Genomic DNA, 17,345 nt, shown 5'->3' on the forward strand with positions numbered 1-17,345 from the left:
GGCACTGTCGAGTCAGTTCCAACTTATAGTGACCCTGCATAGGGAGGGTTTCAGAGAGCAGCTGGTGGGTTTGAAACACTGACCTTGCTTATCAAGTCCAGTGCTTATTTATCCTACAGCGTCACACTACCATGACTCTCTCTCTTTTAAGTGCCATCAAGTCAATTCTGACTCATAGCGACCCTGTATATGGTTTCCAAAGAGTGACTGGTGAGTTTGAACTGCCAACCTTGTGGTTCAAATGGATCTTGAGGTCTGTGCTTTATTCCACAGCACCACACCAGGACTCCTCTCTCTATATACATATAAACTCAGATGTTGTTGTTGTTGTTAAGTGCTGATCCATAGTAAACCTTCATAGGGCTTCCAAGGAGCAGTTGGTGAGCTTGAACTGCCATTTCACAGAAATAGAGGGTCATTATGAGTCATATACAATCTATGGAAGTGCGGTATATTTTTTGGGGAAAGGGGGAGGTTATTATGTACAGTCTTAGCTAAAGTGAATAGTATCAACTCTATCTCTATGTATGTATGGCTCAATATATTCTATAAACCTATCGCTTAAGTAATACAAGTAATATAATAATAATTGTTTTATTATTGTATATGGTCTAAGGAGCTCTGGTAGCATAGTGGTTACAAATTGGGCTGCTAACCTCAAGGTCGGCAGTTCAAAACTACCAGTTGTTCCATGGGGGAAAGATGACACTTTCTGCTCCCGTAAAGATTTGCAGCCTCAGAAACGCTGTACAGGGTAGCTATGAGTCGGAACCAACTCCACGGTACTCAACAACAACACCAGTGACTCTTATTTTAGCCATCTTTTTCCCCCAACTAAATATAAAGTTCTCTTAGGGTTAGGGTAGGCTTGTATAGTCTTCTAGGACCTATTGTTTCTGCACTGGTCTGAATTGGAATTAGAATCGGAAGTGGCCCGGTGCTAATGTAGAATTTTTTTTTTTTTTTCATGTGCTATATTTTATATATAAAATATACCAACTAATATGTTCTCAAATTAAATCCTGTTTATAGTACATGCTATTTTTTTGTTGAATATGAGGCAGAATAGTGGAGTCTGTGTTCATTCAAACAGGCAACGGGACGAAGAGGAGACTGTGATAATAATTTGGTGAAATGTTAGGGCTAAAATACTTCAGCATTTCATTCTATATATGTGATCATTCATAACCTCACATAATCTAGACCTAGAGAGTTGCCATTTATAATATGACATTATTATGTATTAATTGCTCAAAGGCAAAAGTGGGCACAAGGAAGTCCTATTTTTATGCTCTGAAAGGACTTCATTATAAGATTCACAAATAATCCCCGGGAGCAGCCTTAGAGAAAGCACAAGTATATATTTACACTTGTCTTTAATGAGTCCCATGGCTATATATGGAATCCTGGTGTGGCACTGTGGGCTAATGCGTCAGACTACAAAGTCATTTGAACTGCCAGGTCGGTGGTTGAAGCTCACCAGCTGCTCCTTAGAAACCCTATCCAGGGTCGCTATGGGTTGGAATCGACTCAACGGCACTTAACAACAACAATGGCTATATTTAATATCTTATAGTTATGAAGATTTTGTTGACCACTGAAGCTTAGCTCCACACTGTGTATGTCAGATGGTGACATAAAAATGTCCTTTGAGTCTCATATTCTCTCAATATTTGAATTAGGGCATTGAAAGAAGAAGGAGAGATGCTGCCTGCCCTCAACATAAGAATGGTAATTAGTGTGAAGTTCTGTGCGGTAGTTCGTCTGTTACAGGTAGTGTTGGTCAGAAAATGGGTCCTTCCTTCCCTTTCTGAGAGGTGCGGTCTAGTCACACATCCTCAGTCTTCTTCCTTGCTTTCGATGGCCTGGAAGCCTGTAACAAGTTGCTCAGTAACACGAACATTTTATTTTAGCCTGAATTCAGATGATAGTTCAATTTGGACTGTTTGTGGGGCGGTAGGGTAAGCACTGAACCACAAGGTCGGCTGCTCAAACTTACTAGCCACTCCTCAGAAACCCTCTGTAGGGGTTGCTATGAGTCAGAACCAACTCAATGGCACTTAACAACAACTAAAAAATATGTATTATTTTCCAAACTTTTCTAATATATTTTACCACATAAAATGTTTTTCTGTGGTATAGCATGCCTTCTTTATCAGAAAGCTTCAAACAATTCATGAACCCCATGGAATTACAGGGTTGAATTTTATATGAAGGTACATATGTTCTCTTTTTATTTTTTCTGGGGAAAAAGTATGTCTTTCATTAATTTTTAATTTCCAAAGGGTTAAGAACTATCTCATGAATTATAGAACCAACATTTAAAGGAACTCTGGTTTGTCTTACTTGACTTCCTGCTACCACATCAGCCTGTTTGAATAAATTCAGCGTGAAGCAGGTGACTACTTCAGTGTTTTAGTTGGTAAGCAGTTCGTCCTTATATTTAGCAAAACAATTTTCTACCATCAGTTCTACAAAGACCTGGCTGCCTCAAACATGGATGGCATTTACCCATTATATTAATGAAAAGCATTATATTAATATTCATCTGGTGGTGTGAACTCTGTTCTCCTGAACTGGGCCATCTTCTTTTTCCCCTACCCTTTAAACATCTAGTGACCTGTTCTGCTTCACCATAGATGGAACCATCATCTTGAAATAGCTGCGTACCTGCTTTCTCTACTGGTGAATCCTTTGCTTTTAATTTCTTTCCTAGGCAAGGGTCATAAAATAGTAGGATATTGAATGCTTCTGTCTCACTTTGAGGACTTATATTTTCCTCCTGAGGTTTCTAGTTGCCATATTGAAATGGTGATAAAAATCATGATGATCAAATTACTTACCAAGTGATCGTCCATGTGGCATGGTAATGCTTGAGCTGAACGAGCTGGGTAGAGAGTAAGCTGAAGGGGAAAACGGCCTTTGGTAGTAACTCATTGGACTCACAGCACCAGCAGAGTTTCCATTCACTGTTATCTGGCTCTGAGAAAAACGCAAAAGCATCCCATTAAAGTACTTAATCCCATGTGGATGACTTTCCTCTTGATGACAAGAAACAACTCCATTCAAACAAGACAGTGATGAAGTGTCAGTTTTTATTTACTTTAAAAATTGATGTCTAGAGGGACATCATTTCCCCCAATATCTTCTTTATATGTCTTTCTCAGTGTTAAACATCCTTTTATATGTCAGAGGGCTCTGGGGGTGACAAGGAAGAGCAGAAGCAGCTGGTCAATGTGCTCTGCCAACAGAGATACTGAATGGTGTCAGTAGGAGTGAGGAATCAGTATATATTCAGAATCTAACAAATGTGGTGGGTGAATTTGCTCCTATAATTATGGTGTAAGTAGTCAGAGTGCTATCACACTGCTCCACATGCTGGATTCCAAATGACTGTTCTTTGATGTGCAGGAAGAGGTTGGCTTTCAGACTTAGTCAGGGATCATCATTGGTGGGTATATGATTCCTAAGCAAAGTGGCTAACATCAGGGACATGAAGCAACCTATTCTAGAAGAAGCAAATATCGGGGAAAGCATCAGAAAGACATGTCAAAAACACTGGCTTCTCCCTACTCCAATCTCCTTTAGCACCTTCTGAACCTCTGGTTGGTTTCTGATAAATTGATTGCTGTGGTTGTTTTATAGCTTAGTGTTTTTTATATCCTCCATGGTATTTCAAGCTTTTTGTTGGAGATGGTCATACATATACCTCTCTTACATTTTTTATTAGCTGTAACCTGTTGCTAAACACAGTCATATTTAGTAGGCACATATTCTAATTAAATTGAATCAGATTAATTCATAGAGGTTGAGCTCACTTCTGTGGAACATTCTCATCTATCCAGAATACACACTAGGTATTGTGGATATTACATAATGCATGCAAATGAGAAAAAAGATTAGTTAAAGCATTCAGTTAAAAGGACTTTACAGCTAAATACACACAAACACAAATATTCACATAAAGCACCATTATTTGAGACCTTCTCTAAGGCGCTCTGGTAGTGTAGTGGTTACGAATCGGGCTGCGAACCGCAAGGTCAGCAGTTCAAAACTACCAGCTGTTCCGCGGGAGAAAGATGAGGCTTTCTGCTCCTGTAAAGATTTACAGCCTTGGAAACCCTGTACAGGGTCGCTATGAGTCGGAGCCGACTCCACGGCACATTAACAACAACAACAACTAAGTATCCTAAAGCAAAATAAACCTTTATCCAGGCCTGAAACATCAATTGATAATCAACTGTATATATGCATGTACATGGTTTCATGGTAAAGCAAATACATTTTCCAATGATATAGAATAAATCTAATTTCATTACATGATAGTCACAGTACAATTGTCCTAAAATCAGTAAGCATTTTAGTACAATGACTGTACTTTTAAAGTACTTCTCTAAGGTGTTATAGAAATTGCTCTCCTATCATAGCTAGTCATATCTTGAGACTCTTGCACCTGGGGAACTCTGGCCATTGAGATACACATGAAGCACAAGCCTGTGCAAATGCATCAGGGCCTTATGTAACTTTGATGACTGAATGATTTGAGAACATTTTTTGCCTCTTTGTCCAAATCAAGTTCGGTTTATCATTGTAAATATATTTTTAGTACTATTGTTATGTTGTTATTGTTGTGAAGTGCCGTCAAGTAGGTTCCGACCCACAGCGACCCTGTATAGGGTTTCCGAGGAGCAGTTGGTGAGCTTGAACAGCCGACCTTGCAGATCAAATGGCTTTGCAGTCTGGCTCATTAACCCACAGTGCCACACCAGGACTCCACCATTGCTATAATATATTATAATTAATGTTAAAAGTGGGAAATTCTTTCTTATTGAGAACCATCATGTTACTATGTTATTACCATAAAAAGGAGTTCCTGGGAGGTATAAATGGTTAACATACTCAGCTGCTAAATGAAAGGGTGGAAATTCAAGTTTACCCAGAAGCACCTTGGAAGAAAGAACTGGCAACGCACTTCTGAAGCTCAACCATGGAAATCTTTGGGATCACTCATAGCAATGATTTGACAGTAAAAGGTTTTAAACTTGAAAAGACTTGGTAACACAGTGACTAAGTGCTTGGCTGCTAACTGCAAGGTAGACTGCTCTGTGGCAGAAAGATGTGGCAGCCTGCTTCTATGAAGTTTACAGCCTAGGGAGCTCTGTTCTACCCTGTCCTGTACGGTCAATGTGAGTGGGCATCAACTCTCTAGCAATGGGTTTGGCTTTTTTGGTTGGTTTTAAACTTAAGAATGTTGCTTTGAGTCCTATTTAATGATTTCAATAATACTGATTATGTGTTTACAAAAAATAAATGCTGAAAGTAGATTTCCTCTTTATGTTAAACCAATCAGGATTTTACTCACAAAACAATATCCTTAGAATTTTAGAACACACTTTATAGTGAATTAGTTATTAGAAAAAGAAAATCTCATGGAATATCTAAGGGCAACTGAAACTGTTACTTGAAATGAATTCCAGATAGAGTTAGCTCAGATTGTGCTTATAAGACAATATAAATCCCAGGGTCCTGAGCAGTCTTAAAAAACAGAAATTAAACAGGTTGGTACATAAATTTACATACTAGCACTTTCTCTGTTTTTTAGTTAAAGACCCCGATAGCATCCCCCAAATTTTTAAAAGCTGAAAGACATTGAATGTCCAGAACACAGTGGTGAGTGTCTGGTACTAACGGCTGTGCTACCTGTTAGTAGCAGGAGGGATTCTTGATGGTGATAGTTCTGGAAAATAAGGCTAAGTCTGTATCCCCACTGGATGGAATGTTTTAATGCAAACAATCATTGGATGAATACTAAACCCAGTCCAATTAATAGAATCTTTCTTTATCTGTAATTGTTTCAGCTTGTAAAACTTGCACATACAAAATTTCTCCACATATGGCAGTGGCAGATTTATGACCTACATACAAGATACTATCATTTAGGCTATCTTTAGAAGTCTAAAAAACACTTTGGCAATGACAGTGCTTGTTTGGAAGTTCATTATGATATATATCATTTTTAGTAGTAAATTCCCGGTTTTTGCCTAAAGTTATATGCTGTTATATTAGAGCCATGACCAATAAATCCATTCTATCCAATTGAAAATGTTTAGCATAAAATTTTAAGGCACTTTTGTTAGTCATAAATAATTTACTGGGGTCTGTACTTGTCATGTAAACATATTTAAATGATATAATTTATATGAGAAACCACCTATTTATAAAATGTAAACAGAAAGAGAGATAGATAAAATAATAAATGTGTTTATAAATTATACCGGAGTGGCTCAGGAAAAATAGTTTCCAAAAATCCATAAGGATGAATATCTATAGTAAAAATTTTGATTGGTTACATCATTCATTCCTATAAGAGATGGATTTAAAAGATGCAGCTATAAGTGAAAGAGGAGCAAGACACATTAGCTCATGCATTCAGTAACAATTTCTGTGAAACACAAGGATATATGAACTATTCACACAGGATTCATTAATATGAGTTTCTGAGGTAAATTGTTATCGACCATTTGTTAATATGGGTTAAAATTTAAAATTTAACCCATATGCAATGGGTTTCTCAGTAATGTACTCATAATAATATTATGATATATACTTGTTTAAGTTTCTGAGGTAACATCTCATTAAAGTAAATCACTGTAAATCACATTTGCTACAGCAATACAGTGTAAACATATATCATTCTGAAGTAAATGAAAAGAATATCATTGAATTTTTCAACACTAAGTAGGCTTATGCAAATGGTTGTCAATGATTTTCCTATTAGACTGTATAGAGTTGCTTTACCAATCAGTAGCTATGTAAATACATTGCTCAGCTGCAAAGTGAGATGGTAGATAAGCTATCAGTTATTTTGGCCTGTGGAGTCCTGTGTAAAAAACAATAGAGGCAAAGGAAGGGAGGATAATTACATGAGTGGCAGCAGGGGTGGTTAAGGGTGGTAACATCTGTCACAGAAGATCTCTGACTCAAGGTTGGGGAGGGTGTTTCAGAATGGTCAGTGGTGTCAGAGTTACTGATCTGCAGCTTGTCTAGAATGACTGTGGAGAACTCACTCTTGGAGTTGGAGAGGTCTGTGGTGAGAGACCCTGCAACATTGCTGTGGCTTTCAGGAGCTAGGAAAGGCTGACTACATAAACATTGTGAAGGGGCGCAGAGTGTATGTACTGCTGCTGGCAGGACAAGGGATGCTGGCCTGGAGCCACTGTCTGATAAAAAAGTAGTTTGGGTATGAGGTGCCACAGAAGGGGGACATGGAGAAGAGACTTCCGGTGTAGTTTGACTGTGTGTCTGGGAAGCATTTACCTCCAATGCATGGGCAGTTAAGTTCTGATTTCCAAGCTGAGTTTGAGAAAAAAAATGAGAAGAAGAGATATAAATGACCCAATCAGTAAAGATATCTCTTTTTGCAATGCAGCATAGAAGACAAAACATCTGTTTTATTTGCAAGCACTTTAGGAAGTACATTCAGATGGATTAGATACCAACCACACACATTACAGAAAAAGCATAAAAAGATGAAGAAAATGAATCCAGTAAGTGTTTTATGGAAACAAGGCCACTTTTCACACTGCACTGCAATGCCATTTTGGGGGAGGGCTTGCAAGAGTTGGCAGAATGAGAATTCAAACAAGTTTTTTCTTGCAAGTTTTACGTTTAGGTACTAGCGGCAATGAAGTGATATTAGATGTCTATTGGCCAGCAGACCTAGTTTTATCTTCCGTAGAAAATTTCAAGGAGTATAATTCTCTCTACTGACTACCACTATTCCTAAATGTGCAACCAATATAAATCAGTTTGGTCTGTTTTCCCGACCCTCTCTCTCAACTCATCCACCCCCACTTACGTGACAGTGGTAGGAATGGTATTTTTGGTTCCTAATCACTCCTTAGATCAGGTTTTTTAAATTTCACTACGAAATATTAGAAGAATTGCATTTTAGAATAAACTAGCAGTGTAATAGGTGGAAAAATGAAATGGAAAAACTACCCATTGAAAATGGTTAGTATATATTCTAGTTGGTTAGAACTACTCTTGGTTTTAAATCTTAGGTAAAGGAGAAAGAAACTGAATGTGGCATTAATGTTTATTACCTCTAAGGTGGTAAAACCCAAGAGGCAAACGGTGATGGAGGAAGATGATGGCCTATTAAAAGTTTCTGTTGTTAGGTGCCATGTGAGTCATTCTGACTCAGTGCGACCTTTTGCCATCTGTTGTAACCTTGCTAGTTTCTGCTCCCCTGAGTCAAACCTGATGATAAACATCAATTGTAATGTGAGTGAATGAAATCTTGAAGCAAATTTGCTTCCTTATGAGCATCAATCCCACCTCTAGAATTGTTTTTCCGACCTATAGCAACCCTGTATAGGGTTTCCACAGAGCAGCTGGTGCGCTTGAACCACTAGCCTTGTGCTTCAAATGAACTTTGCAGTTCAGCACATTAACCCACAATGCCACCTCTAGAATAGAGTTTAGATTTTTGATGCAAGGCCAGTTGGAAAATGGATTATAGGAAATCAGCATATGGATAGTGAAAAAGATAAAGAGAACTCTAAAAAAATCGTGTGTAGTAAAGATTTAAGTGGTACTATTGAAGTTTTCAATAACCTCATATGGATGCGAAAGCTGGACAGTGAATAAGGAAGATCGTAGAAGAATGATGCCTTTGAGTTGTGGTGTTGGAGAAGAATACTGAAAGTGCCATGGACTGCCAAAAGAACCAATAGATCTGTTTTGGAAGAAGTGCAGCCAGAGTGCTCCTTGGAGGCCAGGATGGCTAAGCTTCGTCTCTCATACTTTGGATATATTGTCCTGAGGAAATAGTCACTGGAGAAGGATGTCATGCTGGGTAAGGTGGAGGGTCAGAGAAAAAGAGGAAGACCCCCAACGAGATGGATTGGCCAGGTGGCATCATTGATGGACTCAAGTGTGGTAGCGGTAGTGAGGTTAGCCCAGGATCGGATATTGTTTCGTTCTGCTTTGCATGGGGTCGCTATGAGTCGGTTCCGACTTGATGGCACCTGACAACAACAACAACAACTGAAGTTTTGGCCAGCCATCATTTTTATACAGCTGATGTTATACATGCTGTTGGTCTCATAAAAAGTCTTAAATAAAAATTTTCTTCAGATTTTTAATTGAGGATGCAAAAAATAATCGATCCTGTTAAAAGGCCTCTTTGGGTCATATATCACCTTAAAATATGATAGTTATTGATCTCTTACGAAATTCATATGCCATAAAATTCTACATGCAATTTTAGGAGTGTATAGATGCTCTTGGAGTCCTGGTGTGGTGCTGTGGGTTAATGTGCTGGACTACAAAGTTGGCTTGAACAGCAAAGTCAGCAGTTCAAGCTCACAGGTTTCTCCTTGGAAACCCTATACAGGGTTGCTGTGGGTCGGAACTGACTCGATGACACTTAACAACAACAACCTAGATGCTCTTAGACTCCTGGTATGGCACTGTAGGATCAGCACTGGACTGTGAACCACAAGGTCAGCAGTTCAAACCCACCAGCTTCTCCTTGGAAACCCTATACAGGATTGCTATGAGTTGGAACCAATTCGATGGCATTTAACAGTATAGACACTCTGGTAATGTAGTGGATTATGAGCTGGGTTGCTAACTTCAAGGTTGCTAACTTCAACATCAGTAGTTGAACTCTACTAGCCCCAAATCGGGAGAAAGATGAAACTTTCTGTTCTCTTAGAGATTTTAGCTTTGGAAACCCTATACAGGGTCGCTATGAGTCAGAACCAACTTGACAGTGCACAAACACTACCATCACCTTCTAATGTGCATCCTAAATCTAATAAATTGTTGATCTAAGTGCCATCAAGTGGGATCAGACTCATAGTGACACTGTGTAGGGGTTTCAAGGAGCAGTTTGTTGGGTTTGAACTGCCAACCTTGCAGTTCAGTGCTTATCCTACAGCACTGCCCAGGACAGCAATCTAAAATCTAATAGGTTGCATTGCTCTAATCCTGGGTAAAATACATATTTCCTTGCTTGCTTCATTTTAAATATGGCATGACTCAACAGCACTTAACAACAAAAACTTTAATATATATGATTTTAAAATCTAATTGTTACTCAGAACTTAAAATATTTAATAAGAATATATTTTTCATTATTAAATACCTATAATATTTGGAGATTATATTAGATGTAAAATTGTAATGTTTTAAAATTATAATAATTATAACTTAATGTATTAGAATTCTCCTAGAAGTCTGAATGGAATTCAATATGAAGTAATCTTGGGTTGGGTACCGTGAATGGAATTTCTTACAATGAGGCCATTTCATTAAAGAAGTTTCCATATAACATTAATCTCTTCTTAGTTTTGCTTATGCTAAGTTAACATTTTATTAAGTAATATAAACCAAGCAAATGGATTTGTGTTATCTTCTCAGAGGAGGCTTTTCTTTTAAAATTCAAAAGGAAAAAAAAAAAAAAAAATCAAATGATTGCAGCTCACAGGACTGGCTTGCGTATATCCTTGAAACGGAAGCATTTCAAAAGCTAATGTATATTATTTCTCTCTAAAATCACCACTGTCATTGGTAATATGATTATATTTGCTTGTACAGCAATGTGCACAGAATGATCTTTATCCATTTACCTGTTCTTTCAAAAAGAGTATCAACAGACAATTGAAATATTTCATCTTCAGAATTTCTATTGCCACATCATAATTTGCTCACAATTTTGAGTCTGTAATGAATCCCTGTGTGGTGCTGTGGGATAATGTGCTGAACTGCAAAGTCAGTTTGACGCGCAAGGTAGGTGGTTCAAGCTCACAACTTGCTCCTTGGAAACCCTATACAGGGTTGCTATGGGTCAGAACTGATGCAATGGCACTTAACAACAACAACAATGTGCATGTGGGAGTCCTGGTGTGGTGCTGTGGGATACAACACTAGACCACAAGGTCGGTTTGAACAACAAGGTTGGTGGTTCAGACTTATCAGCCGCTCCTTGGAAACCCTATACAGGGTTGCTATGAGTCAGAATCAACTTGACAGTACTTAACAACAGCAACAGCAGTGTGTATGTGAGAAGCTCTGGCAATGAAATGGGTTAAATGTTGGGCTACTACCAGAAAGGTTAATTTATCAACCAGCGACTCTGTGGGAGAGTGATGAAGCAACCTGCTTCTGTCAAGATGGACAGTCTGTGAAACTCTATGCAGCAGTTCTTTTCTGCCCTACAGGGTAGCTGTGAGGCAAAATTGACTCAATGGCAATGGGTTTGGTTAATGTGTATGTGCATTCAAGTAGTTAACAGATGCAATGCCTCTTGGTGAGCCATAGCACACTTCAATGTCTACAAAGGAAACTCAACAAGAGAAGCATATAACCCACAGGAAAGCTCTGAAATATCTTGCAATAAAGATGTAAACTACTTTCTAGCATATTCAGAGTTCAGGAGAAACCTTAGATCCAAGAAGAAGACAGAATCATGTTATACATGTTTCTTCTAAAGAAAATGTGAGAAGGGTGCAAGGGAAAGTGTGAAAAAATGAAGAAATCTGGACTACACTGAGGTTAAGAAAAACTATCTCTAAATAAGGACAGTTTCATTTTTTTCCCTACTAAGTTTGGAGGCAGATAAAGGATGGAAGAAAATCACTATGTCTCATCTCAAGATCATGAAAGGTTAAGGTGTTTGAATATAGATCAAGGGACACCAACTCTTACCTAAGACAAGTTTGCTTTCTATGTTCCACAGTTGTTCATATATAAGGGAGGGAGGAGCTAGAAACAGTAGCTTGCTGCCTCTTGGTCTTTTACAAAAGAAAGGCACAGCACTTGGACCTTAACATACTTCATGTTGTTGTTGTTATGTGCTGTGGAGTCGGTTCCGACTCATAGTGACCCTATATAGGGTTTCCGAGGCTGTAAATCTTTACGGGAGCAGAAAGCCTCATCTTTCTCCCACGGAACAGCTGGTAGTTTCGAACTGCTGCCCTTGCGGCTCGCAACCCAATTCATAACCACTACGCTACCAGAGCTCCTTCATACACTTATTCAAAATCACATTGAGTCTCTTGGTTCAAATATTTTCAACTAAGAATGATAGGAGAATTTTGGCATTTGTTGATGTTTTTAGGTGCAGTTGACTCAGTTCTGATTATAGCAACCTTATGCTCTACAGAAAGGAGCTTTGGTAGTGTAGTGGTTATGAGTCAACCTCAAAGTCAGCAGTTTGAAACTACCAGCTGTTCCGCAGGAAGAAAGATGAGGTTTTCTGCTCCCGTAAAGATTTATAGCCTTGGAAACCCTATGCAGGTTCGCTATGAGTCGGAACCGACTCCACAGCACATCACCACCACCATGCTCCACAGGACAAAATACTGCCTAATACTGGACCACCCTCACAAACTGTTGTTAAGCTTACGCCCATTGCTGCTGCCACTGTGTCAATCCATCTTGTTGGGGGTCATCTGCTTTTTCTCTGATTCTCCAGTTTACCAAGCATTATGTCCTCTTCAGGGACTGACCTCTCCTTATAATATGTTCGAAGCATGAGAGACAAAGTCTCACCATCTTTGTTTCCAAGGAGCATTCTGGCTCTATCTATTTTTAACATAGATTTGTTTATTCTTCTGGCAGTCCCTGGTACTTTTGATATTCTTCTCCAGCACCATACTCAAATTCATCAATTCTTCTATGGTCTTCCTTATTCGTTGTTCAACTTTCACATGCATATGAAGGTGTTGAAAATACCATGGCTGGGATCAGGTGTGCTTTAGTTCTCAAACTGCCAACTTGCCCTTGAACACGTTAAAGAGATCTTGTGCAGATTTACCTAGTACAATACGTCGTTTGATTTCTTGACTGCTGTTTTCATGAGTATTGATAGTAGATCCAAGTAAAATACAGTTTTTGACAACTTCACTCTTTTCTCCATTTACATGAATGTTATTTATTGGTCCAGTGGTGAGGATTTTTGTTTTCTTTACATTGAGGTGCAACCCATACTGAAGGCTGTCGTCTTTGATCTTTATCAATAAGTATTTTAAATTCCCTTTGTTTTTAGCAAGCAAGGTCATATCATCTGCATAGCACAGATTGCTAATGAGTCTTCCTCCAATCCTGATGTCATGTTTTTTCTTCATATAAACCAGTTCCTTGAATTTTTGCTCAGCACACAGACTGAATAAGTATGGTAAAGGAACACAACCTTGGCACACGCCTTTCCTAATTTTAAACCATTCAGTGTTCCCTTATTCTGTATGAACGACTGTCTCTTTGTCTATGTGCAGGTTCCTCATGTGAACAGTTATGTGTTCTGGAATATTTATTCTCTGAAATGTTGTCCGTAGGTTGTCATGATCCACTTAGAATGTCTTTGTATAGTCAATAAAAACACAGGTAAACACCTTTCTAGTGGTCTCTGCTTCCAGTTAAGATCCATGTGATGTCAGCAGTGATATCCCTCGTTCCTTGTCTTCTTCTGAATCTAGCTTGACCTTCTGGAAGTTCCCTGTCATTGTATTGTTCTAGTCATTTTTGAATTATTTTGAGCAAAATATTACTAGCATGTGATAGTAGTGATAATATTCAATGATTTCTGCATCCCATTGGGTCACCTGTCTTTGGAATGGTACAAACAATAGATCTCCTTCAATCAGTTGGCCAGATAGATGTCTTCCAAATTTCTTGGCAAAAATGACTGAGTACCTCCATTGCTGTATCAGTTTGTTGAAAAATTTCAATTTGTATTCCATCATTCCCAGACCCAAGTTCTTTGCCAGTACCTTCAATGCACCTTGTACTTTTTCCTTCAGTACCACTGGCTCTTATCATATGCAACCTCTTGAAATAGTTGAACTTTAACATTAGTGGTTGAAAAAACATAACTAGCTGCTGTGGAGAAGATTCTGGTACTTGGCAACTCCATGCATTTCCAAGAAGAACTGTGCTTCATAGTTTACCAACCTTTATTCTGAGATGTCTCTGGTGTACTCCAGATGCTAACCTTTCTGTTAGTTACAAAGTGCTTTACCATATGTGCTACCCGGATGAAAGAGATTACTAATGCCAGGTTGGCAATCTTTCATGAACTAAAGGCCATGAAAACTCAGGGCGGGAGTGCTTCAGCAGTGGAAAAGTACACTGAGTTGGATATAGTCATTGTAAACTCAAGTGCCTCTCATGGGCCAGGCAGTTATCAGAAAAATACAAGTCAGGCTGTTTAGACATTAAGAAGGAATGCTGGGACAGTGGTGGATTGGAGACAGCATGCTACCTCTACAGGTGACTGAATTACAAACATAACACATCTGTTGTCATAAGCCCTCAGGCCATCGGTTTTTCACTCTGTTATGTAGAACGTGGAGGTGAAGAGAGATTGGTATAACTAATAATTGAATGAGGATTTGGTATGGAGCTGGAATACAGCAACCAAAGACTTGGTCTGGCAGGGCCAGGCCTGGGATTGTCATGTGAGGCAGTAGCTTCGGTAACAGATTTAAGGGAATGTTAGAAACTCAGGGATTGATTACTATTTTAATGCTGTATTAAATAAAAGTCAATGAAAAAAAAATCTATAATGTACAATACAAAAAAATTTCTATGAAGTCCAGTGCTATGCCAAAACATATTGGAGACTGAAGTACAAAGAAAAATGTGATCCTGGATTTAATGGCAGCAAATTCAGCAATAATCTTCAAAATCTGCATTTTTGCTTATATTCTTTTCACTTGAAATATTTGTCTTGTTTGGCCATTTCCCTTTGTTCAATGATGATCTTAAAGAACATTCAATTTCAGATGAAGTAAAATGATCATAAATTCTATTTTGGTATAAACAAAATATTTAAACTTAAAATAATGTGTTTTCATATGTCTACTTTTCAATTTTCTGGTCTTTTTAAAGTTACTTAAATGTTTTAGAAAAAATATCTAAAGCTAGATAAAACACACACACACACACACACACACATATATATGGAGAGACAGAGAGAGTTCTGGTGTGGCACTGTGGGCTAATGTGTCAGACTGCAAAGTTGTTTGAACTGCAAGGTCAGTGGTTCAAGCTCACCAGCTTCTGTTTGGAAACCCTATACAGGGTCGCTATGGGTCAGAATCGACTCGACAGCACTTAACAACAACAACATATATGTATATATATATAGAGAGAGCTCTGGTAGCATAGTGGTTACAAATTGGGCTGCTAACCTCAGAATCAGCAGTTCGAAACTACCAGCTGTTACGCGGGAAAAAGATGAGGCTTTCTGCTCCCATAAAGATTTACAGACTCGGAAACCCCCGTGCAGGGTAGCTATAAGTCAGAACCGACTCCACGGCACATAACAGCAGAATATATATATATATATATATTCTCTAGATTTACTCCCTTAGTGATCTCACTGACTCCATATGCACCTCTCCAAACCAGACTTGTCTCTTGAACTCCAGACTCACGTATCTACTGTCTACTTGACCTCTCCACATGGATGTGCATGTCGTTAGGTGCCACGCAGTCTGTTTCAATAGTGACCCTGTGCACAACAGAATGAAACGCTGTTGGGTTCTGTGTCAACTGCACAATTGTAGTTACATTTGAGTCCACTGTCGCTGCCACTGTGTCAAACCATATCATTTGGGGGTTCTTCTTTTTCGCTGATGACATCTGAATTTTGTTATTGCTGTTAGTAACTGTTGTGTCTATTCTGATCACGGCGACCCCATGTGTGCAGAATAGACTTGCACCACGGTGTTTTTTATGAGTTTGCAGAAGCATATCACTAGGCCCTGGATATATATAACTGGCAACCTTATGTCTAGTAATCTTGTACTTAACTGTTCACATGTGCATAACCATGTGCTTAACAAGAGACTCCTATCTCAACCTTAGCATGTCATAAATACAACCTCTGATGGTTTCCCAAAGCCACTTAACCCAACGTTGTTCAGTCTCAGTGATAGCAATTTTGTCCTTTCCTGTTGCAGACTGGAATCAACCTTGACTCTCTTCTTACTCTCACATCCTACAATACAATTGCCAAAGAAGTCCTGTTTGCTCTACTTTTAAATTACATTCAGAAGCCTGTCAGTTCTCACCACCTCTGCTGCTTCCAAACTACTGAGATTCACTGCTCTTTCTCTCCTGAAACAATGCAATAGCAACCTAGCTGGTTTACCTGCTCTTCTAGGTCCATTATCACTTATCCTCAACTCAGCTGCCAGAATGATTGCATTAGAAAAGCAGGTGTCATCCCCTGCTGGGGGACTCCCATTTTACAATGCAGTGGCTCACAAGGACTTCTGATCTCTGACTTTTGTCACCTCTGACTTCATGTCCTATTACTCTTCATCTCATTCCCTTATTTTTCTTCTTACTGGCTTCCTTGGTAGTCCTGAATAACCTAACATGTTTCAGAGTTAAGTCTTTGAACTAGGTATTTGCTCTGCCTAGAATGCTTTTCTGCAATTTAAAGCTGTTCTCCCTTTTGGTGATGTCTATTTGACTGCCCAGTGCAGAATGGAAACTCTTCCTCATGTCTCTACTTAGGGTAGGGGTTGTTATTCTTGTTGTTAAGTGTCCTTGAGTCAGTTCTAACTCATAGCGACCCTGTATAGGGTTTCCAAGAAGTGGCTGGTTAGTTTGAACAACCGACATTGCAGTTCAAACCAACCTTGTGGTTCAGTGCTTATCTTATAGTGCTATACCAGGACTCCAGAGCAGGGAAGGGGAAACTTTTTTTTTTCTGCCAAGGGCCATTTGGATATTTATAACATCACTTAATATAAATATATGTTGCTATGATAAAAGCTCCTAGATTTATTGAATTTTGAGTCCCACCTGCATTTGCCTTGGCAGGGCCAGACCAGAGCCAGACTGAATAATTTTGCAGGCTTCTATGACCCGAGGACTTAAGGAGCTCTGGCAGCATAGTGGTTATGAGTCGGGCTGTCAACCTCAAGATCAGCAGTTTGAAACTACCAGCAGTTCCGTGGAAGAAAGATGAGGCGTTCTGCTCCTGTAAAGATTAACAGCCTTGGGAGCCCTGTGCAGGATCACTATGAGTTGGAACCGACTCCACGGTACTTAACAACAACAATGACTTGAGGACTTAAAACATTTACTGATGAAGATCAAAGAGCACAGCCTTCGGTATGAATTACATCTCAACGTAAAGAAAACAAAAATCCTCACAACTGGACCAATAAACAATATTCTTATCAATGGAGAAAAGATTGAAGTTGTCAAGAACGTCATTGTTCTTGGATCAACTATCAACACTCATGGAAGCAGTAGTCAAGAAATCAAATGACGTATTGCATTAGGCAAATCTGTTGCACAAGACCTTTTTAAAG

At 38.9% G+C, this 17,345-nt stretch overlaps 1 protein-coding gene across 5 annotated transcripts in view; it reads right to left on the bottom strand.

Moving 5' to 3' along the window:
- SORBS2 (sorbin and SH3 domain containing 2) overlaps positions 1 to 17,345 on the bottom strand; it is a 121,565-nt gene that overhangs the window by 90,837 nt on the left and 13,383 nt on the right. For all 5 annotated transcript variants that reach the window (XM_006834448.1, XM_006834445.1, XM_006834449.1 and 2 more), the window contains one exon: positions 2,844 to 2,982. In XM_006834448.1, the coding sequence (XP_006834511.1) occupies positions 2,844 to 2,982 (139 nt within the window). Of the gene's footprint in view, positions 1 to 2,843; positions 2,983 to 17,345 lie in introns of those variants that run through there.

The sequence above is a fragment of the Chrysochloris asiatica genome, unplaced genomic scaffold (assembly GCF_000296735.1).
Source record: "Chrysochloris asiatica unplaced genomic scaffold, ChrAsi1.0 scaffold00011, whole genome shotgun sequence".
NCBI classification, from domain to species: Eukaryota; Metazoa; Chordata; class Mammalia; order Afrosoricida; family Chrysochloridae; genus Chrysochloris; species Chrysochloris asiatica.